Raw genomic sequence first — 23,809 nt, forward strand, 5'->3', positions numbered from 1 at the left:
AGCAACTGGCTGGCTCCGTAGGTGGAGCCGGAGACTTGCTTTTGGGATTGCAAATTCAAGACCCACTTTGGGTACGGAGACTACAAAAGACTTTTTCCTTTTAAAACCTTTTTGAAGAAATGTTAAAGGTATCAAGCAAATTTAAGTGTTATCATTTTGCAGGGAAAAAAAAACCTCGTTATTATCCTAAAATGTTTATATGATGATCTTAAAGGTTGACACTGTGCAAATTCTTCCTTGCATAATTTCTGGAACTGGATATGGTAAATCTCTTTTTCAATTTCCTCCAGCATAATTCATAAGGTTAAAAAAAAATCAAGCATAAACTTAATTGTTACCACTCTGTTTTTCAGCCTGGCTGGGTTGTTTTGGACCAACCAGATGCTGCTTGCCATTTGCAGCAGCAACAAGAACCTTCTCCTCTACCTCCAGGATGGGAAGAGAGGCAGGATATTCTTGGAAGGACCTACTATGTAAACCATGAATCTAGAAGAACACAGTGGAAAAGACCAACCCCTCAGTATGTGCTGGTGGCTTTCACATTTGTGATCTGAATACATTTTGACCACAAATTTTCATTCTGAGGGTGTGTCTCAAATGGATTCATAGTAGTATAGAGAGATCGATCAACGATAAAAATGTAAGGAGGATTTTTATGATCCGGGGCTTTAAAGATGCCCTGAGATCAATTTTTTTAAATGATTTGATAATATTCAAAATCATTTGAGTCATAAATGTCACACTCTAATTGCTTCTTTATTTTAAATCGTTTTGTAGCCACGAAAAGATATGTTTTGTCTTTAGACTGTTTTAAAAAATTTTGGAAATTTTTTGTAGTTTGTTACTAAAACATAATAACGTGTTAATTTCTACAGTAGACTATTTTTAAATATAAATTACTTGTAAAATGTAAAGGACTAAATAACAAGGGTCTTTCGTTTTTACCAGTCTGGTCAATGCATACATAGTTTCCAATGCACACAGATCAAGGATAGAGTGATCTTTGAGGTATTCTAATTTATGTCTTCTCAGTGACCCTTTTCTTTTATTATCATCAGACTGTATATTTATAAATATACATTTACAAATGTCCCATTACTTGCATTTATTATCAAATACCCTTCCATTTCTCCTCCCTTATGGCCTTATGAAAGCTTTACTAGTCTTCTGCTTTTTGACAGACACTTAAAATTTTTCATATTCATCCATTAATTTCTAACTTTTGGCTTTTTATTTTGTGTCTGATACAGTCCAAGCACTTTTGTAGATATTTTCTGATCTCACATCTTTCCAGAGCAAATCAGTGATCCTGCTTCTTCGTGGCACAGAGGTGTCCATCTCTGTAGGGACCTGTACAGATCATAAAACTGAAGACACTAAGAAATTCTACAAAATTTCCTATTGCAGAGCTCAGTATTTTAGAAAGCCTAACTTGAACAGAATCACATTTCTTTCACTATGGTTGATACCACGTTCAGAGAGCCTAAATCAGGTATTTACGGAAAGAAAAGTCTGAAACATTCCCTTAGAATCATCTGTCAAAATTGTGCTTTCTTCAGCAGTAGCACATTAATAATTGACCTTCCAACTACCCTGGGCTTATATGGCATTAAATAAATTACCAATAATTTTGTTATTAAATATTTGTATAAAATTCTTGATCTGATGGCCTGCTTATATTAAATGCAAATAACTAGAATAATATAATAAACAGGGTAATGGGGTTCAGTCTGATCCACTCTAATGTGCCTAAACTCAGACATGTTTTTACTATTATCTTTTTTCAAGCCAGGCCTATTTCTGTTAATGATCAAAAACAGATACTATTTAATCTGGGATCTATTAAGTTTCTAATTACAATGTTTCTCACACGATATTTCATTTTGCTCTCTGAATTCATGCATGGGGAACTCTACTCTCAGCTTAAGATCAGTTGCAGAAAACATTACTCTCTGGTTCTTGAAGCTGTATATGTAACTCCTGAAGCTTCTTTTTTATAATCTCTCTAGAGCTACCTTAGATTTTACTCATATCGTAATAAGGCAAAATAATAACATAATGAAATTATTTATGAAATTCTCAGTAGTGCATTTATTCAACAAGTATTTTTGAGTGCCCTTACATGTCAAACATTACTGTAGGCACGGTGGTGAACTCAAATATCAAAGTCAGACGTGTTACACATTTTCACAAAACCTTCATTGCATGAGGTACTCCAAAGATACCAATGTGCCCATGACTTCATCTGTATGTGTTGAAATAGCCTTTGGCCCAAACCAGTGAATTCTGATCTAAGATATTTTTTTAAATGATCACAGCCTCTTTGACGGTCATTTTAACGATCTTCAGACACAGGTGACAGTTCTTCTGTTCCTAATCCAGGGATAACCTAACGGATGCTGAGAACGGGAACATGCAACTGCAAGCCCAGCGTGCGTTTACCACCAGGCGGCAGATATCTGAGGAGACGGAGAGTGTGGATAATCGAGAGTCTTCCGAGGTAGAAAGATTTTTCTTGTTCTTGTCCATAGACACATGCTACAGCAATAGATTAAAGTATGTGTGGCTTAAGATTCTTCTGTTTTTTTTTTTTTAGAACTGGGAAATTATAAGAGAAGATGAAGCCACCATGTATAGCAATCAGGCCTTCCCTTCACCTCCAGCATCAAATAACTTGGATGTTCAGACTCCTCTTGCAGAAGAATTGAATGCCAGACTCACAATCTGTAGAAATTCAGCCACCGGCCAGCCAGTATCCAGCTCAGTAAGATGCTCTTAGATTTTGCTGTAGCTTCAGGATTTTATAATATATGTTTTATTTCACTGGGCAGCCAACATTTATAGGAAATTTTGTCTTTTATCACTGTTTTTATTGAGATGTAATTGACAGACCACATTGGATTGGTTTAAGGTATGCAACATAATGATGTGACATACATGTAGATTATAGCAAAATTATACTCACATTAAGTTCATTTAACATCCATCCCCTCACAGAGCTACAATTTTTTTTCTTCTAATGAGAGAAAAATTTTGTCTTAAATGGCATGTGATAATGTATTAGGGACTTTAGGACTTTACGGTACAGTCATTTTTGAAAATATCTCCACTCATAGTATGGAGCAGAATCATGGATAACCCACATGGTCACTAGTAAACAGCCGTTACATAAAGCAGTGCCTTCCAGCCAAAGAGCCCCAGGAACACACCTGTCATTAAACATGTTGCGTTTGTTACTCATTTCAGCAAGGAGAACATATACTATGAGTATCCTAGTAAGAGTATGTTAGAAAAGACTTGAAGGATTTGGGTTCATGTTAGGCAACTTTGAGGAGGGTTTAAGGAAGCAAGAGTGTGGAGCACCTGGGTGACTCAGCTGGTTAAGCATCTGACTCTTGACTCAGGTCTTAATCTCTGGTTCTGAGTTCAGGCCCTGTATTGGGCTCCATCCTGGGTGTGGACCCTACTTAAAAGGAAAAAAAAAAAAAAGCAAAAAAAGCAGGGATGATTCAGTGATTGGGCGTCTCAAATCTTATGTATATCAAGGCTAAAATTGTAATTAGTAATAAAGCAGAAGTCACTCAGATTTGCCGGGATGGAGAGAGATTGTTATTTTGTGGCTTGGACAGTGTTCACATTTTTCCTGTGCGGCATGATGACAACGTGGTCTTGATTTGGTGTTGATCTGACTGATGAGTGCCAGGGCAAGTCCTGTGTGTCTGGGGAGACTTTGTTCCTCCTCGGTTATACCACACCTGTCACCAGCACACATGTGTGAGTAAGAGCTGATGTACTTGGACTAAACAGGGAAGTAGATGGCATTCGATGAAATACTATGCTGCCATGAAAAGAGTGAAGTGACTTCGGGCTTGGGTGGGTTTTTTTTTTTTTTTTTAAGATTTTATTTATTTATTTATTTATTTGAGAGAGAGTGCAAGAGAGAGAGTACAAGCTAGGGGTGAGAAGCAGAGGGAGAGGAGCATGAAGTTCGATCCCAGGACCTGAGATCATGACCGAAGGCAGGTACTTAACCGACTGATGCCCCTGTACCTTCTGAATTTCATACCGTGTGCTTATTAGTTTAAAAAATAATTTATTATTTTTAAAGTATTATATGATCATGGTTAAAAATTCAAGCAGTATTAAAATAAATTCAAGCAGTATATAAAATAAAAATTCAATCTTCTGTCTCATCTCTAACATGTGCTTCCTCAATTGCTATTCATGATTTGGCACATATTGTCCTAACCTTTTTTTTTAAAAGATTTTATTTTTATTTATTTACTTGACAGAGAGAGAGAGCAAGAGAGGGAGCACAAGCAAAGGGAACTGGAGAGTGAGAATCAGGTTCCCCATTGAGCAGCGAGCCCGATGCAGGGCTTGATCCCAGGATGCTGGCATCATGACCTGAGCCAAAGGCAGATGCTCAACAACTGAGCCACCCAGGCTCCCCATGTCCTAAATGTTTTCTATATATTTCTAAACATGTATGCACACACATACATATGTATATAATTTTTTTAACCTCAGATCATCTTTTGGTAACTTAACTCTTTTCACTTGTATCCTACATGTTGGACCATTTCAGTACATATAGATGTCCTCCTTTAAAATCAACAAAGACAAACTGTCAAACATCATTCTGTTGGGCAAGTAATTCTTAAGATATCTCACCAGTCTCCTACTGATAGATTTTAGATTGTTTACAGTTCTTTGTTACTATAAACAATACTACAGTAGATATTTTGACTTAATTTATACGTATACATTTTTGGTTTTGTTATTTAATAACATAAAAAAAAATCGGTTAGTGATGACAGCATGCTTATAAAAGCACAGGGAAAAGGAGAAGGGACTTCTGGGGGACGAGTCATCTAGAATGTCCAGAGGGTGAGTGTTGAGGTGGGAAGTGCTGGAGCTGTGAGGGGTGGCCCAGTCTGGGAGCTCCTAGGCTCTGGGCGATGGATTTCATACTGTGACCCTGGTGACCGTGAGAGCTCACGGAAGGGCTCTGCACTCCAGAACGGTGTGACCGGGTCTGACTGTGGAGTGCTCCCTGGCCGCAGCGTGCCCCATGGAGGGCAGCTTTAAGGAAATCGGACTTGAAGCAGGGAAATCTGCAAGGAGGTTGCTGCCCTAACAGGCAAAGCAACAAATGATGAAAACTTGAAATTAAAAACAGCAACAACAACAACAAAAAACCCAACTTGAACTAAAGTGCAAGCAGAACGTAGTTGAGAGCTAGGAAAGAAATGGAATGGGGAAGATCTGGTGACCGCCCTGCCTTTAAGGGACAGGAGAGGAGTCGGGGGATGGACTGGTACCTGACGGGAGCTGCTGCTGGACTCCAGCACTGCCCCCCAAAACAAGGAGCAGGATGGAGTGGGTATGGACAGGGGAAAGCCGAACGCAGTTCGGGGCACAATGAGGGGTATCCATTAGACATTCAAGAGAAAGTGTCCGGGGGGCTGCCAAGAGCCGGGGCGGAAGAGTGAGCCCCTGGGTGAAAGGTGCTGGCACTCTGGGGTGTGGAGAGCAGCTGGGTGCCCCTCCATGGTCACTCTTCCTCCTGCCCCATCAATCCCACCCCCATGGCCTTATCTGCCACTCAGACATAAATCAAAAACCTAAACCTATTTTTGCTCTTTTTTTTTTTTTTTAAATAAGAATCATTCCAGCAGAAGAGGCAGCTTACAAGCCTATACTTTTGAGGAACAGCCTACACTTCCTGTGGTGAGTTTTATTCTCTCCCCTCATTGTCAGTAAAAACAGGGAACTCAAGACTTTTTTTTTTTTTTTTGAACACTGAATATGAACATTTGCCTGGCAGTGAGCCAATCCAGCACAGAATCTGGGTTCTTGGAGATGAACTTCAGGGGAAGGGGGTATGGGGTAGATAGGCTGGGGAGTAGCTAAGCCGGGGAGTATCTGGGCCAGGGAGTAGCTAGGCCGGGGAGTAGCTGGGACAGGGAGTAGCTGGACAGGGAATAGCTGGGATGGGGAAAACGCGTCTCCTGTGGTAAGAAAGTAAGGCCTCCTGGTGACTGTGGACTATATGTGGGCTTGTCTGCTGAGGTCCTATGCTGGCTGGAGGTGGTTTGCTGGCAGCATTTGGGTTGAGACGGTGCTGTCCAGCAGCCTCAGCTCTGTACACAGGCATCGAGCAGCAGCATCTGCTCCATACATGAGGGGACTCAGTCCCCTGGGCAGGTGTGTTTGCCGGTGTTGGCAAGCTCAGGGGCCAGGTTGGATGGCGTTCTGCTCTCTCTTCCCTTCAGATTCATGTCCACGTCCACTGAGACCTTCTGCGTCCTTCTCAATAGGGTTTCCAGCCGCAGCCTTGACTGGGGCTCAGACCTTAGCAGCCTCATGCCTGGACTCTTTATTTGCTTTTGGTTTTCCACCCTCCTCTCTTCCTGATGTAACTCTCATGACTTTGAGTTTATCTCTCCTTTACGCAGCCCAGACTTGTGTCTTATTCCCAGGCTCCCAGCCCCTTCAGCCTACCCTCCTTCTCACCCACCCACAGAATCCTCCTGCTGTCTTCCCCCCGTCCCTGCTTTTTCTTCCAAACAGGCTGTCCCCTTATCTGACAGTCTCCCTCCTCTGGTTCTATGTGCACACCATTTCCCCATGGAGAATGCCTCCTCACCTTTTTTCACCATTTGTAATTTTGAATGGCAGTCTATGCATTATTTTTGAAAAGTGGGGATTAGTTTTGCTTTTATGAAAGTTTCACATAGAGATGCAGGGGCTCAGAATTCTTTGAACCAATTGTGGCTCCTCCATCTAAAAAGATGGTGCTGTACCAAGAGAGGGACACAGTCCTGTGCTGAGGAAGGAGGGGGCAACCCACCTGTGCCATTGGCCTTGCCCATCTGCAAGAGAGGAGATAGCATGGAAAGACGGCCCTCACCATCCTTTCTCTCCTGGTTGCGCTTGCCTGGCCTCCTCCGTTAGGCTGGAGCCTGCCTAAGCAGAGATCTGTGGTTTTCTCCTTCTGTGCTTTAGAATGTCCTCATACAAGGAAAATGTCACATTTTGGATTGACTCTCAGGCATTTATCCAAGAAGCAATTTTAAGTACACCAGATGAACACCAGAATCTAGAGATGATTTGTATTCATCTGTATATTACATGCACTTTAGTTTTTCTATGTACTGGAAAAGTTATTTCCATGCCCTTTTCTTCTCAATACATTGATTAGGCTTTTTTAACAGTTTTCTTTGAGGCATAATTTACATACTATAAAACCCCTTAATTTTTATGGGTACAAATACATGAATTTTAATAACTGTATACAGTTGTGCAAACATCACCACAATCAAGTATAAGAACCCTTCAACCCTCCCAGAAAACTCCCTCCATCCAAGCACCTACTTTCAGCCCCAGATGACCACTAATTTACCTTCTAGAAGTTTCTAGAAGTTTCGTGTAAGTGGAACCATACAGGGTTGCAGTTTGACGTATCTGGCTCCTCTCCCTTCATATAACGTTTTTAGGATTTAGCCACGCTGGTGCATGTCTCAGTAGTTGATGATATTCTGTTGTGTAGATGTACCAACTCTATTTCTTTTATATACTCACAGCTGTTGGGTGTCTGCAAAGCGGGGCAGCTTTAGTTCCATTATTTTGTAGACCAACAGCGCATCCTCTGTCAGCAATGTGCATCTACCTCTGTGTGTCTGTGGACAGTGTAGCTGGTGAGCAGACCAGAGGTGCTGGTTTTTATGTGTAAGACACGATGGGGAAATAGGCCAGACCTGGCGGAGTCTAATCTGGTTCAAAAGATGAAAGAAAGACCAAACCTCAACTGTTTTAAGTAAACCTGGGAATAACCAGACCTCTTTGTTCATTAGTAATAAATTCATAAGTAGCAACTCCCCAGCCCTTACAGAAGGAAGGCAGGGCTAACTTTTGACTCAGCACATACAGGTGATGAATTCTGTGGTTAGACCGCCCGGCTCAGGTCTCAGCTCTGTAGCTCTACATTAGCAATGAATCTGTTGGGCGATTACCCCAATTTTCTAAGCTTCAGTCTCCTTGTGAATAAACACGGGCTAGTAATAACAATGATTGCATTAAGATTTGTGCGGAGGTTAAATGACATAATCTATGTGAAAATATTTAGTGTGTGGTTATTATTACTGTCATGTTTTATTCATGTTGGTATCGCTCGCATCATTATGGTCTGTTCTGGTTTTTCTAAATGGGATGTGGTACACTTCATTTCATACACCTCAAAATATGATGTAAAAGTCTCTTCCTTTTATTTATTTTTAAAAATTTTTTTTCAGTGTTCCAAGATTCATTGTTTATGCACCACACCCCGTGCTCCATGCAATCCGTGCCTTCCTTAATACCCACCACCAGGCTCACCCAACCTCCCATCCCCCTCCCCTCCAAAATCCTCAGTTTGTTTCTCAGAGTCCACAGTCTCTCATGGTTTATCTCCCCCTCTGATCTCCCCCAACTCACTTCTCTTCCTTTTAAAGGGAGAGGGCAGTGAAAAGGGGAGGTGGTCCTTTTAAAACGATTGTTTCTTACTTGTATTCAGTTTTCCTGTTATTCTTCACTTCAGCTTTTGCCTACTTCATCTGGATTACCACCAGGTTGGGAAGAAAAACAAGATGAAAGAGGAAGATCATATTATGTGGATCACAATTCCAGAACGACCACCTGGACAAAGCCCATGGTCCAGGTACCATGCAGTCTACCTGTTAACTTACTTTCTTATGCAATGTACGCCATCGTATTCCTGTGGGAGCTGGTACAGCTATTTTGTGGTATACACGGGCTGTGGCTAGCATCTTCTAATCATTTGCTGACCTTGGGGCTCGCAGCTCCTACAGATCTCTCACATGCATGATTACCACCTGCTATCATGTAAAACAAGTCCAACTGGGAATAACAGGATGGAGCAAATAATCTGGTCCATTGGGGTTTTTTTTTTGTTATTTGAATGGTTAAGATCATTATTTCACGGAAAGATAATCTTAGTGATTAAGATCTGTTAAAGAGGGGCGCCTGGGTGGCTCAGTGGGTTAAAGCCTCTGCCTTCGGCTCAGGTCATGATCTCGGGGTCCTGGGATTGAGCCCCACATCGGGCTCTCTGCTTGGCAGGGAGCCTGCTTCCTTCTCTCTCTGCCTGCCTCTCTGCCTACTTGTAATCTCTGTCTGTCAAATAAATAAATAAAATTTTAAAAAATCTGTTAAAGAAATTTGCCACAATGACACCTTGTGCTTGGTGACAACAAGTGTCTTTTGTGACATTTCCTTGGAAGTGTTTAGGAGAATGTTTAATTTATTTTATCACTGTTTCTCTGACTGAGAAGTTTTTTTTTTTTTTAACACTGGAAAGTACAGAGAACAATACAGCAAATACCCATCTTCTTAACACCCAGAATTTACCACCATTAACAAATTACCATATCTGTTTCTAGACATTTTATTTTAAAAAAATAAAATCTTACAGGAGCACCCGGGTGGCTCAGCCAGATAAGTGTCTAACTTCAGCTTATGTCATGATCTCTGGGTTCTGGGATAGAGCCCCCCCCCCCCCAATTGGGCTCCTCACTCAGCAAGGAGTCTGGTTTTCCCTCTGCTCCTTCTCCCACTTACGCTCTCTCTGTCTCTCTCTCAAATAAATAAAATCTCTAAAAAATATAAAAAAATAAAATCATACAGATGAAACTAAATTCCTTTTAGCCAAGCACTTGCTTCCACTACCCAGAAAGAAGCACCGTCTTGTCTGTTGGATAGTCTTCCAGTCTTTTTTTTTTGTTGTTTAAACAACTGAAACTAACTTCTCACAGTTGTGCAGGCTGGAAGGCCGAGCTCAGAGGGCAGCATTTTGGGTCCCTGAGGGCCCTCTTCTGGGCTGCGGACTTCCATCTTCTTGCAGTGACCTCCCATGGTTCTTCCAGGCTCTTTTATACACTTACATAGGGAGCTAAAACGATGCAGACGAGTGTTTATGTTCCTGTGTTTCAAGTTTTGCAAAGATGTCATGTTATATAATTCTAAATCTTTTTTTTGTGTGTGTGCAACATTGTTTTAAAATCCTATCCATGTTGTCTCATATATGGATCCAGTGTGTTTCTTTTAACCACTGCCTAACATTTCATCAGATGAATATATTACATTTCAAGGATCCATTTCTGCAGTGGCTGTTTGTCACGCATTTTGTTTGCCCAGCATCCGCAGTCTCTTCTACGTGTGGAGAACTTCGCACTCTGTGCACGTCTGGGGCAAGCGGAGACAGCCTCCTCCAACTGGCACCGTGGCTGACCTTGCCACTGGGACACGGTCCCTGACTTCACCGCCTCCGCCCGGGGCATCCGCAGCCAACTTGAACTGTTAGCCAGCGTCGTACCGCTCACGAATTAGCTGAGAAATCAGCTGAGAAAGTTCTTTTCAAAACAAAGTTTGACAAAACACTATCAGAAAAAATGAATCTGCCTGTTGAGATCTATTTAGAAGGATGTGTTCTGTCTGCAGGTTAAGCTGCCTTTTAACCACAGCTCTTTGTGTGTTCTCTATCAAACATGACAACGTGACTTACTCCATGTGCTAGGCCACAGCGGAGAGCAGTCAGCTGCAGTCAGGCCAGAGCTCGGCGTGCCCTCGACCCCAGGTCCCCCCCGGCGACTCAGCGCAGCAGGTGACCCAGCCGTCTGAAATGGAGCAAGGATTCCTTCCTAAAGGCTGGGAAGTCCGGCATGCACCCAATGGGAGGCCTTTCTTCATTGACCACAACACCAAAACCACTACCTGGGTAACTTTAATACTCTCCTGTTTGAATTTAGAGCAATGATCTTAACTCTTAAGAGTTCCCTATAACCCTTAAATGTACATTAATATAACCTACATGTCCTTGTATTCATTTAAAGATACACTGAATTCATAGTAGTATTATTTCTACTCAAGAAATATTTATGCCTATTTGTAATATTTTCAGGTATTGTCATGAAAGTATGTTTACTTCCTATTTCATTTTTACCTCACTAGACATAAAACCTTAGGAAGATATTTGTTATAGTCTTTTACCTTTATATGTCACTTTGTAGTTCCAAAGTACTTTTGAATCCATATCTCATTTAATACCCAGAAAACCTTGGGGAGGCTAGGTAAAATAGTATTTTTATTTTAAGATAAGCCCTAAAGCTGTTTAGCAGTTGGTTTGCCACTAATAGAAAAGTTATTGAAAGTCAGCAACAGATGGCTAGATTTTGATTAATTAATTTATTTAAAAGACAAAAGTACCTTAATCAAACTAAAATGGTTTAATAAATTATTTAACAAAATAATATTAAAATAATAATATACAGAAGTGAACCCAAACAAATTGAATATTGTCCCTTTTTCCCCAACAATTTGAATTGGCTTTTATAACCTTTTTGAGCATACCTCCCTAACTTTACAAAATGTTAATAAATCAACACCTTAACAGATAAGTGCCAAGAAGCATGCCCAAGGCCTCAGAAATAGCATGTGGTCTAGTTTAATGTCCATTCATTTTGCAGTTTTTAGTTAGAGAACAGCCCCATGTAGTGACACAATCCCTGAAGAGTGGGGCAAAATTCTCTGAATGGTTTCTGTGAAGCAGATGATGAGTTAAAACTGATGGTACTCTGAGATCTGAGAAATGAATATTACAGCTTGGGAATGATGGGTTTTAGACAGAGAAACTATTATTTCGCAAATGAAGCACATAAAATAAAAGTAGACTTTAAAAGACAATGTTTTAAATACCAATTGGTGTTAGAAAATATAGTAATAGACGGGCTTTCTTGATTTTTAAATTTGTGTGTGTTGTTCACTTTATTTGCTCAACCAAAAAAAGGAAGATCCGAGACTGAAAATTCCGCCTCATCTGAGAGGAAAGACATCACTTGATTCTTCCAATGATCTGGGTCCTTTACCTGTAAGTTTATAGAATTGCTAGCAATCTAACTTGGCTCTCTCCAACTTTTTGTATTTTGGAATACAGTAGTTCCTCAACAAGTTTCAGTAAGTTATTATTATTATTAGTAGTAGTAGTAATTATGAGTTATTATTAAAGTGTAATGCCTTCTACTAAGAATGGAATAAGAAAATTAAGCGTATAACCAGTGTCATTTTTCTACCCATACATCTAAAACCCTTTCCAAAAATAATTGAAATACATTCTTCATTATAGCCAGGATGGGAAGAAAGAACTCATACAGATGGAAGAATCTTCTACATAAATCACAGTATGTGCAATGTGATTTTTCATTACGTTATTTTTTGTAACATTGAACTTTGTGCAGGAGAATAAAGAACACCGATCTCTCTCTCTTCAGATATAAAAAGAACACAATGGGAAGATCCTCGGTTGCAGAATGTAGCAATAACTGGACCAGTAAGTCTCTGTATCAGTATGCTCCGACGGCATTGTCCTCTCACCCGTTTTGTCCAGGGTGAATGGTCAAAGGCATAATCCTACAGACCTTGAGAGGAAAGCACATCTGCAATTCTGTCCTCTCCCACCACCCCCACACCAGGTCTCAATAATATGAAAGGAGTATCTGTATAAGCTCATTATCTTGACCTCTGCAGTAGCCTCACGAGACTAGTGAGCCCTATAGTCAAATGCCAAGGCACTGGGCTGCTGGGCTCAGCTGGTACTTGCCATTGCCTGAAAAAGAATATTGGCAATCCTCAACAAATCAGAGAGGGGCCAAGAATGTACCGGGTCAGAAAGTAGATGGCATGCAGTCAACTTCAGGGGCATACTTGAACTTTTTGGTAGAAATTTCTGTAAATGCTGGTGTATAAAATACTCCTATTTAAGTATAAATATTATCATGTATGTTTATACTCCTTTTGAGTCAGGTGAAGTATAGGAAAAATAATTTTCTTCTTTATGTAGCTACTTGTTCTGTATTTTATTTTTGAGATTTTAATTGTTTTCTAATTCACAAAAAGAAGCGAAATGGAAAATCCAGTTCTTTTAGACTATTCTTTAGTCTCCGTGTTTAGTCTTTTAAAATAATGGGTAAAAAAGGCAATTCCTCAGAGTTCAAGGAAAAAGTGCATTTTTCAAATTGTTCCCTTAATGGAGGAATCACTTTGAAAGTCTGTTTAGAAATGGAAATTTTCATTTCTAATATTTCTCTGCTTGGAAGAAATTTCCTGTTTCTGGCTTTTTGCATTTCAAGAATATTGCATGATGAAAATTACAGTCATGGGAATTGCTGAATACAATTTAATTTTAAACAGAGAAATTAAAAATTTTAAAGTTTTGTGTTTGTTTTTCTTCAAATTAAACTTTTATTTCCAAATATTCTCTTTTAATGTCTTTAACTTATGTTCATAAAATACCCAGAGGGGAACTTTTAAAATTGTTCCAGAATAAAAACAACCTAAACCTTCTTTATTTTTCCAAAATTTTCAACTCAAGGCAGTGCCCTACTCCAGGGATTACAAAAGAAAGTATGAGTTCTTCCGACGAAAGTTGAAGAAGCAGGTTAGTTATATTTACGTTGAGTTCTTAGGAATGATTGTTACGTAGACTGAAAGTGTGGGAAATGCATTTTTAAAAGTAATAGAGAATTTCTCCTGTATTTATAACAACTTTGAATAGTTTCTTACAGGGAAAGGTGGCTTTTTAAAAAATTTTTTTGACTACTGGATGTTACATAGCATCAGAGACCACAGTTAGGTTGTGTCTTTCCTTGTTTTTCAACCTTATGCTATATAGAAAAATAGTATTAAAGTTTGCTTTTAATGCATCCTAATCTGGTTACCTAGTGGGGTTTGTGGAGCTTAGGCTTGGTGGAATCTGAACAAACTCAGCTTATTCAATCCAGCCTCATCCCTGATTGTGTAGGACTCTCTGGATTCCTCTTCTGCGTGGACTCTTGTTTTCCAGTGGTAGTTATTCATGCTCCAACGCTTTTATAACATATCTCTGCCTAATTTGAAAATATGATTGTAATTGAAACAGTGCGCCTGTGTCTGTCTCCTTTTGCTTCTCAGATGTGTTCACTATAGTTTTTTTTTTTCCATCACCACAAATTTAATATTTGGAACTAAACTCATCATCTGCCCATCTATTTCATTTCTGTCGGTGATGACCACTTGGTGATGCCTTTCTAAAAATTTGCGCACACTTTCCCCCTTTCCCCGCAGTTTAGGAATACTACCACTAGGTGGCTATATTGGGTTACACTTTCTTGCGTTCTAAGCCGGAAGCAGGCTTTTCCAAAGATTCAAGATGGTGGGTCTGCCACCCCAGAATATTTTCAACAAAATTTAACAAAAAATAAAATATAATGGGTTTTTAGTGCAAATATTTTGTACCTTAATGAAAGCCTAAACTGTCAGCCACTTTTTAAAGCTCATCTTCAATAATAGCTTTGTGTTAAAATTGCTCTGGAAATCGGTTTTCTACTTCTTAAAGTTCTTTGGGATTTTAAGACTTTGCTGATCTGTTGGTCTGGTAAATATTTTCACTCTTAATGAAAATATGCTGGTGGAATAGAAGCACTAGCTTCTCCATTTGCCATTCTGAACACTTACACACATTATAATATGTAATTGTTGATGTCTTCCCGGCAGCAGGAGATATGAAACAAAGCCTTCAGAGCACACAGAAACCACCATGAAAACAGTAATAGTTATTGAGTTCTCTTTGTGAACCAGACATGCTTCTTAGCAAGCTACATGTATTAATGTAATCTCTTAATGTATTAACTGTCTAAGGAGGGAACTATTATTATCATCTTCTATAGGTGAGGGTCTGAGGCACAGAGAGATTAGGTAATGTGATAGACTCCCATGGTTATTAGTGGCAAAGCCAGACAGGTGGTCTGGCTGCAGAGTCTCTGTTCTTAACCAAAAAGACATATATTGATGATTAAGAGAGAAACTGACCCAGAATGGAACAAAGGTATATAAAGAGAAAAAAACATGAAATAATGTTTAAGAAACGTGGCATTGCTCCAGAGAGAGCAAACTCGGGAGTATGGGGAAGAGGTAAGAACCTGCATTTTTAGTTTATCAAAAAGTCCCGAGTAGGATTAAAAAAAAAAAAATCTGTATCTAGACACATTACAGCAAAAGATCAGAACACCAAGACAGAATTAAAAACGTTTAAAAATCATTGCTACAAAGTCTTGAGTTGTCTTTGACCTTTTTCTCTGCCTTGTCTGTAGTATCTCATTTGTGAGGAATCAGGAGGGCTAATCCTTATGGAGCTCACCGCGTGCCAGATACAGAGGAAGCACATGAAATGCATTCTCCCCTGACGTTCTGAAACAGAACATCAGGGGACGTTACTGTCCCAATTTACAGATGAGGAAATTAAGCCTTAGAAAAGACACGTTAGTGGGGAGGCGCTGGGATCCTGACCCCAGAATCCACACCCTGGGCCACTCTTCAGCCCAAATATGGAAGTCGCTTCTTCTGCCCTCTGCCTCCTCCATTGCCATTCCTCTCTGCAAGGTCTCTTTCAGGGTCCTTGACCAGCCTGCCTCTTGTTTCTCTTTAAAACCACCTGTTAGTCAATCCCTAGGAACAATCTGACCCTGTGGCTCCTGCTCAGCTACTCTTCCCAGTCAGCATCCACACTCCCTGCCCTCTGGCCCCAGACCACTCTCCCAGCTCCTCCAGTGGTTGCAGCTCCTTCCCTCCCTCCACACCCTCTTGCTTGTTTTGCTTGTTGCATACATTAGAGGCCCCTGCACTCTCTTCCCTTAGCCTGCTGCTCCTCAGTCCTTCGGTGCCTCTCACTCAAGTCAGGACTTGTTCTTAAAGCCCCCTGGATCACCTCCCTTGCAGTTACTAGCTCAGTCTTTTAGGCCCCACAGAGCATTGCTTATAGCTTATCACTAGCAATTTTGTTACACTTGTAAGTCTCAGGATTGGTAATATTTACATTTGTTTCTCATCCACACACTGGATTATAAACTCCTTGAAGGAGGAATCATATCTTAAACCACATTCTTACTCCCTTTTCTTCCCATCCCCATTACTATAGCTCCCTAGCATGGAGCCTGAGCCAGAGCAGGTCCTGGTAAATGCTTGGCTGCCTGGGATGCCTCGTGTCTAGACTACAGTTGGTTTTCTCTGATCTTGGCTTTATTTACAATTACATAAGCAACAGAGGAAACTGCTTATATTGCTTATAAAAACTGTTTATGTTATCATGTTTCTGTAGGGCTTTCCATTTTCCCTAAATATACTAAGAATGCAATTGACATTTTTTTTCTTAGAAGGAACCCTCTCCTCTTTTGACGTGACAGAATTTTCTCTTACTGGTTTCCACTTGAACATTGCACACAAAGCACTCAAGAATAAAATATTCAGACATCTTTTATAAAATTTACGATATGATCTGTCTAAAAGCGTAGTTATCCGCATTTGTCCCATAAGCAAAGGATGTGCGAAATAAATTGAGACAGCAGAGACTGAGAACTCAGACTTCCTTAATTTTTGTCTTCACTTTCTTCACTCATAAAATGAGATTATATTGGTCCTTTCTTCCTCGTGTTGTTATGGGGAGTAAATGAGTTAACCTATTAAAATGTTGGGAATAGTGCCTGATACAGTCTGTAAATGTTAGTGCCTATAAATGAGCGCAGCAGGGTGGGCTCCAAGGAGGAAAGGTAGAGGTCAGAAAACCCCTGAACCCACAGGCAGACAAGAGAGCAGGCACTGGTTAGACTGTTGGGCACAGGATGGTCTTCCCTGGAACTTAATCTGTTAAGTACTGTTCATGCAATGCCTTTGCATGAACATTATTGCCACTATCAATAACTGCTTCTTCCAGTATAGAAATCAGAAGCCTATATTATTATATGATTAGAGAAAAGGCATGAATTCTTTTATGCCATAGAGGAAATAATAGAGAACATCCCTAGTTACATTTTCCCCCAATAAAGGGTCTTGGGCACAGGGTAGAACACGATGGTTTTTGTGACAATCTGGAGAAATAAATTTGCCTTTATGTCGAATTGATTTAAACCATAAGTCCCTCTTCTCTGGGTTTTCAGAATGACATTCCAAACAAATTTGAGATGAAACTTCGCCGTGCAACTGTCCTTGAGGACTCTTACAGGAGAATTATGGGTGTCAAGAGAGCAGATTTCCTCAAGGCTCGACTGTGGATCGAGTTTGATGGTGAAAAGGGATTGGATTACGGAGGAGTCGCCAGAGAATGGTTCTTCCTGATCTCAAAGGAAATGTTTAACCCTTATTATGGGTTGTTTGAATATTCTGCTACGTAAGTATTTTTACAATGGCTACACACAGAAAGAAAAAGTCACCGTTTTGAAAGTAACAAAGCTTCGTATGAAGCAAGGAAAGTGTACATTCCAGGGTGCCAGAAAAGGGAGGCGATAACTAATGTTGTTTCAAAAATAACCTTTAAAAAAATTGTGGTAAAATATGCATAACATAAAATTTACCATTTTAGCCATTTGAAGCCAGCGGCATTCAGTACAGTCACACTGTTGGGCAGTTGCTCCCACCGTCCATCTCCAGAACTCTCATCATCACCTGAATCAGCACTCATGAAACGCTCACTCCCGTCCTCCCTATCATTCACCGTTCTGCCTGCTGCCTCTGTGAATCTGACCACGCTAGATACTTCGTATCAGTAGAATCCTATAGGATTTTTCCTTCTGTAACCGACTTATTCCATTCGCATAATGTCCTCAAGGTTCCTCTGTGGCACAGCAGATGTCAGAATTGTCTTCCTTTCTGAGGCTGAGTAATACCCCATTGTGCAAAGGGACACCCCGTTTTGTGTATCCATTCATCTGTTGTCAAACACCTGGGATGTTTCCACCTTTCAGCAGAAATGACTGTTTTTAAAACCGTTAAATCCACTGTTATCATGTGGTTCTAATCGAAGTAAAAACTCCAGGAAGAGGGAGCTAATTTGTAATTTTGTCATATTAAAATCTTTATATGAAATGTGGAGAGGAGCATTTAAATGTGGTTGTCTTTACAGGGATAATTATACCCTACAGATAAATCCAAACTCTGGATTGTGTAATGAGGATCACCTCTCCTACTTCAAGTTTATTGGCCGAGTAGCAGGAATGGCAGTTTATCACGGCAAACTGTTGGATGGTTAGTATTAAGCATAAAACATTTTTAAAGTATGATCTTACTTCTTCCAATTGGTAATCATTTTCAATATGTTTGATTTTTTTAAAGGTTTTTTCATCCGCCCATTTTACAAGATGATGCTACACAAACCAATCACACTTCATGATATGGAATCAGTGGTATGTCTTTTTCACTCGCAATGTAGAGAAAGCACAATTTAAGAAGCAACTGGATATTTTAAAGTTAGAATTTGATGATGAAAAAATGAACAAATGATAATGTTCCAAAATACAAATGGATATTTCCCCCAACATTCAAATACGAAAATTTTCTAACATCATAAAATTTTGAAAATTTTACAGTGGAAACCAAGATTCCATACCCGGGTTTCTTTCTGTACTTACTTTATTACCTACCTATCCATCAGCTCACCCATGTGTCCATCAGTCCATCTTTTTTTTTTTATGCACTTCAAAGAATATTACAGATATCAGTAAACTTCTCCCTAATTACTTCAATGTGCTATCAACATTTGGATTGTGATCTTTTATGATGAATGGCATATGTTTTCAAAATGACCGTCCAAAAGCGAGGCCTTGTGGTTAGGCCACTACAAAGAAATGGAAACCTAAGAATTAAATCCTGGACTATGGCTTTGCTGTGTGAACTGAAAAGCCTCACGTGTTGTATGTACACATGGATTCCAAGCTCTCTTCCTGGGGACCAAGGACATTCTTTATTCTTTCCTTGTGACATTATCAAGGTGGACAGTATAATTCCTTATGAATCATAAGATTTCACAGTTATTTGAGTTGGTTAATGGAGGTTCTGTATTTAATTTGAGATTTTTCTTTAACTTGGGCTAGGTATAAATAACCACCTGCTTATAGCTACTTGAACATTTTATACCCAGTCTTAGCAGCCCGTACGAGAAAGGCTCTAGGTGCTCCTGGGCATCCGTGGGAGTTAGGATTCATCTGGAAACTACTTTAGTTGACCCTTCAACTGGATGCAAAATCTGTATACCTCCACTGTCTCTACACAGAGCTAGGTTTCCAAATTTGGGGGCAAGTCCCACTCCACTGATTTATGCACTTTTGCTCACACTTACTAGTCATCCCGCTCTTTTTATAATGCTTGTGTGTATATAAGAAAAGATGTCCTATTACTTTTCATCTTTGGTCCAAGTGTTCAGACTCTAGCATATTTTCTTTGCAGGTTCAGGTGTCTTTTTGTGTACAGATTTTAAATATGCCATTTCCTCATCATCTAGGATAGTGAGTATTACAATTCTCTGAGATGGATTCTTGAAAATGATCCAACAGAATTGGACCTCAGGTTTGTCATAGATGAAGAGCTTTTTGGACAGGTTTGTAAACTTTGATTAATTAAAATGTACGTAAATTGTGAAACAAACGTTCCAACTTAAGTTTAGAAGTTAAATAATGCATATCCTTGACACATTTCTGTGCTCTATTTTTAGATTTATTTTCCAGTAACAAACTCTGTCTCAGCAAGAATTTCTGCTTCCCTTGACATTTGACTCATTCCATGTTTATTTTAGTAAAACTAATATTTTAAATTTTCTTAGCTTGTGAATGGATTTAATTTAAAACACTAGGTTTCTGGTGTAACTATAATACATATATTTTTTTCACTAAAATAACATATCAAGATATCATGCTTAATTTTAGACACATCAACATGAGTTGAAAATTGGTGGATCAGAAATAGTTGTCACCAATAAGAACAAAAAGGAATATATTTAGTAAGTATTTTGTTAGTAAGTATTTTATTACGTTTCGTATATACTTCACTGGAAATAATTTTGTCGTTCTTTCTGGGAAGACTCTGTGTACCTCCTTTCTCTTTCTTCATAGCCAGAGTCTTAATGTTCTTTTTTCTCTTTCTATAACAATGCCATATTACCCACTTATATTCACTTTTTGCCTGGGCCTTACCTAGTCTTTATTTTTTGTTTCCAACTGGAATAAATAGACCTTAATTTTTTTCTTCACTCATGTGAAAAAGCTGAATATTTTGTCTCTTTTTAGTCTTGTAATTCAGTGGCGATTTGTAAACCGAATCCAGAAGCAAATGGCTGCTTTTAAAGAGGTATTCATTTACGTTTGTTCATTCTTCTGTCATTTCAAAGTACAAGTCATAAGTTTCAAGTATTGGGGTTCATCATGTCTGAGAATTAATAAATGACTTACTTTTTAAAACAGCTTTTAATTATATATTTTAAAAAATTCGTTTATCTGTCACAGAGAGAGAGATGAAGAGAGAGCACAAGCAGGGAGAGCAGGAGGCAGAAGGAGAAGCAGGCTCCCCACTGAGCAGGGAGCCTGATGTGGGGCTCGATCCCAGGACCCTGGGATCATGACCTGAGCCAAAGTCGGACACAACCTACTAAGCCACCCAGGCATCCCTATATTTTTATAATAAAAAAATATTTAAGTGAATAAGTGTTCGCTGTTAAAACTCAGTCATCCACGTGGCCCATACCGTTAATGTTGATGCTCCCCCTTCCCACCGGCCCCTGCTCCTCAGCTTTTCCCAGTCATGTCTCCTCCATCTTAAGTAACCTCAGGTAACAAGGGTCCCCAGTGCATAGGGAGAGTGGAACAGGCCATTTATTTTCCCACATGGGATCACACTATACATGCTGGTTTGTGACTTGGTTTCATTTCTTATCGAATATTTATTAGAGAACGTTACACGTCAAGTTGCATAACTGTCCTTCCATGTGGCTGCATTTTATTCATAATACAAACTCATAAGTTCTTTAAACTTCCCCCGTTGGTGGACATTTAGGCTATGGCCAGTTCACTCATTTCTTCTAAAATCTTCTGTTCAATATTTATCACGTACTTTTTCATTTCTTCGGTATTGAGCACTTGCTATAGATCTGGTGCTATGCAAGGCAGAAAGACATGAGTCCTGCTCTAGGGAGCAGAAAATCCAAAGAGTGACATGGACAGAGGCAGGCATGCAGTGCGTGGTAAGCACAGAGGAGAAATGGAAACCCGGGCAAGGAGAGGTACAGGAAGGGCCAGGGAAGGCCTGGAGGGACTGGCCGGCTACACCGAAGCAGGCAGTGCAGTTCGAAGTGCTCGAGGTCAAACTGAGCTGAAGGGTGAGCAGGACCAGATTAAGAAGGACCTGTGTACTAAACTGGAAACAAAATGGAATTAGAGGTTTTTGCAGACGTCCAGTGAGGGGAAAGAAGGTGACAATAATATACGAGGACTCAGTTTACATTTTAGTCAGATCATCCTGGAAATGGTGTGTAGTGAGTTAGTGGTGCACAAGACTAGCAGCTGGGCTAGGCCGGAGGAAGCTACAGAGATCCAGGTGAGGAAAGGTCAGGGCAGGAACGAAGGTGGTGGTGGTGGAAAGACAGCTGTGTGTATCTGAATGGATTCAGCAGGGAGAGTTGTAGCTCGGGGTGCTTTAAGGGCTAGAGACCGGGGCGGGGGGGGGCAGCATGGATTTGGGGATCATCTGCCTATGTGTACTGGAGACGTGGACTCGGTAAGAAGGGAAATTGGAAAGAGTGGTAAGGACGGGAAAGTGGATGACCACTGTGAAGATGGGGGAGCACCAACATGGAAGGAGCAGACGGTAGAAAAGAAGACGTCAAAGGAAATCAGCCAATGCAGACAGACATGAGAGAGAAACCATCGGCAGCAGACGAAGTTTCAAGAACGGCCGTGTTTTCAGCCATCTCCTAGTGCGGAGAAGACAGATGGGATACAGAACTAGACAGTGTTGATCAGAGGCAAAGCTGTCTTTGCCTTTTTCCAAGACCGCTTGAAGGCAGCAAGGGCACAGAGGGCAGATGGTGGAGGGTGGAGGCAGAGACAGGCCGGTAGGTGGGGTTTGGTCAGGAGTAAGAACAGCGGTGAAGAGAAGAAAGACAGGTTTGCTTTTTTGTTTTGTTTTTAAGGTAGATAGGTTTAAACAAATGTAAATGTAGAAAGAGTAAGCTAGGAAAGAGAAGGAGGTTCAGCGAGATGAGCCCCTTGGGGAAGCAGATGAAGCACAGAGAGAAAACGGCCCTTGTCCCCACTGCCGTGGACAGGAGACCACAATGGACGTCACTGCCAACTGGTACTTGGGCATGCAGAAGGTTGAGGGAATTCCATCACCTCCTCTGTTTCTCTCTCAAGTAAAAGTTACCTGCTGTAAAGAAGAGATGACACAGAGGAGGGGGAAATGGCTGGGGAAATGTAGAGAGGTTTCAAAATGGCTGACTTGGGAATCAGTGGGAGAGAACAGATTACGGACACATACACGTTCTTGCCGATATTGAACTCTCGGTTGACCTAAGAACCCAAGACTGTGGTGGTAGGAATCTGTGTTCATGTGGGATTTCTCCAGCAGCCACCCAGAAGCTAACGTATAGGGCTGTTGAGAGCCGCTGCTAACCGGGTTTTTAAATACATTCTTTCCACTAGGGATTTTTTGAACTAATACCACAGGATCTCATCAAAATTTTCGATGAAAACGAACTAGAGGTAAGAAATACTCTTGTTTTCAAATGGGATTTTTGTGCCCATAATTTTTCTTGTCTACAGTTTGACATTTCTTACTGTGTAGCTTCTTATGTGTGGATTGGGAGATGTCGATGTGAATGACTGGAGAGAACACACGAAGTATAAGAACGGCTATAGTGTGAATCACCAAGTCATACAGTGGTTTTGGAAGGTAATTAAAAGCTTCTATGTCTGTAAATCCCTTTTCAACAGATTCGATCATACTTAACCATACTAGTGCACTGCATAGAGATAATATATATATGTCTACCTTCATATATATATATATGTCTACCTTCTGGGTATGGCTCCAACCCCCATATGTATTTATAGATAAGTTACTGTTCAGAAAGTAGCAAATGGTGGGAACAGCCACAGTGGGCGCTCAGCCCCTTACCAATGTGGAAACTGTTGAAGAGAACTTGTAGTAACCTGTGGTGTATTCCCTGGGACTCCTGCACGGCCCCTTAAATGTGACTTTCCATCTAATCAAGAAATGTGTATGTCACTCAATAATATCAGTAAATATAATTTTTAAAAAGCCATGAGTCATATCTAGGAAGATATTTTGGTCCCTTTATTAGGCTATGATCTCATTCTAGAGAGTTCCCATATAGCCTCAGAAATGAGGTTTTCAGGAACTTTGTAAACCACCCAGAAACACAAATTTAACTCACAGACACATGTACATGTAGTAACTGATCATGAAAACTCAAACTAAATTCTGGTATCATATTTTTCAGGATAGTTCTGTTACTTTTTTCCCCCAGTGATATTCCTTAATGCTGTTTTTCTCTTACTCAGGCCGTTCTAATGATGGATTCAGAAAAAAGAATAAGATTACTTCAGTTTGTCACCGGCACCTCTCGAGTGCCCATGAATGGATTTGCTGAACTATATGGTAAGGTTTTCAACCATCATTAAAAAAATGGAGTGATGCCACTTGTCTTTTCCATTGATGATTAGTTGTCAAGCTTCTATCATTTAAACAAACACCAAGCTTAGTAAAAAAAAGAACTGACATTTTTAAATGATTGAATTAGATACGTGGAAGTAGGCCAGAATATATGTACATCTTGTAATTGGCTACCAGAGGAAAATACACGAAATGGCTTGAGTTACTTCCCATTCTTGAATTTTAAATGTAATTCCCACTACATATCCCATCACGGAAAAAGCACTGT

The 23,809-nt window shown here is 40.1% G+C and overlaps 1 protein-coding gene across 4 annotated transcripts in view; it reads left to right on the plus strand.

Moving 5' to 3' along the window:
* NEDD4 (NEDD4 E3 ubiquitin protein ligase) overlaps positions 1–23,809 on the plus strand; it is a 125,376-nt gene that overhangs the window by 95,841 nt on the left and 5,726 nt on the right. For all 4 annotated transcript variants that reach the window (XM_082733829.1, XM_082733830.1, XM_082733831.1 and 1 more), the window contains 19 exons: positions 354–520; positions 2,383–2,500; positions 2,597–2,764; positions 5,668–5,733; positions 8,582–8,701; positions 10,577–10,777; positions 11,846–11,926; positions 12,182–12,236; positions 12,327–12,385; positions 13,427–13,492; positions 17,022–17,251; positions 17,984–18,105; positions 18,193–18,263; positions 19,358–19,453; positions 19,779–19,852; positions 20,139–20,199; positions 22,548–22,607; positions 22,690–22,797; positions 23,430–23,526. In XM_082733829.1, coding sequence (XP_082589955.1) covers positions 354–520; positions 2,383–2,500; positions 2,597–2,764; positions 5,668–5,733; positions 8,582–8,701; positions 10,577–10,777; positions 11,846–11,926; positions 12,182–12,236; positions 12,327–12,385; positions 13,427–13,492; positions 17,022–17,251; positions 17,984–18,105; positions 18,193–18,263; positions 19,358–19,453; positions 19,779–19,852; positions 20,139–20,199; positions 22,548–22,607; positions 22,690–22,797; positions 23,430–23,526 — 2,020 coding nt within the window. The remainder of the gene's footprint in view (positions 1–353; positions 521–2,382; positions 2,501–2,596; positions 2,765–5,667; positions 5,734–8,581; positions 8,702–10,576; positions 10,778–11,845; positions 11,927–12,181; positions 12,237–12,326; positions 12,386–13,426; positions 13,493–17,021; positions 17,252–17,983; positions 18,106–18,192; positions 18,264–19,357; positions 19,454–19,778; positions 19,853–20,138; positions 20,200–22,547; positions 22,608–22,689; positions 22,798–23,429; positions 23,527–23,809) is intronic.

The sequence above is a fragment of the Mustela nivalis genome, assembly GCF_964662115.1.
Source record: "Mustela nivalis genome assembly, chromosome: 6".
In the NCBI taxonomy this organism is placed as follows: Eukaryota; Metazoa; Chordata; class Mammalia; order Carnivora; family Mustelidae; genus Mustela; species Mustela nivalis.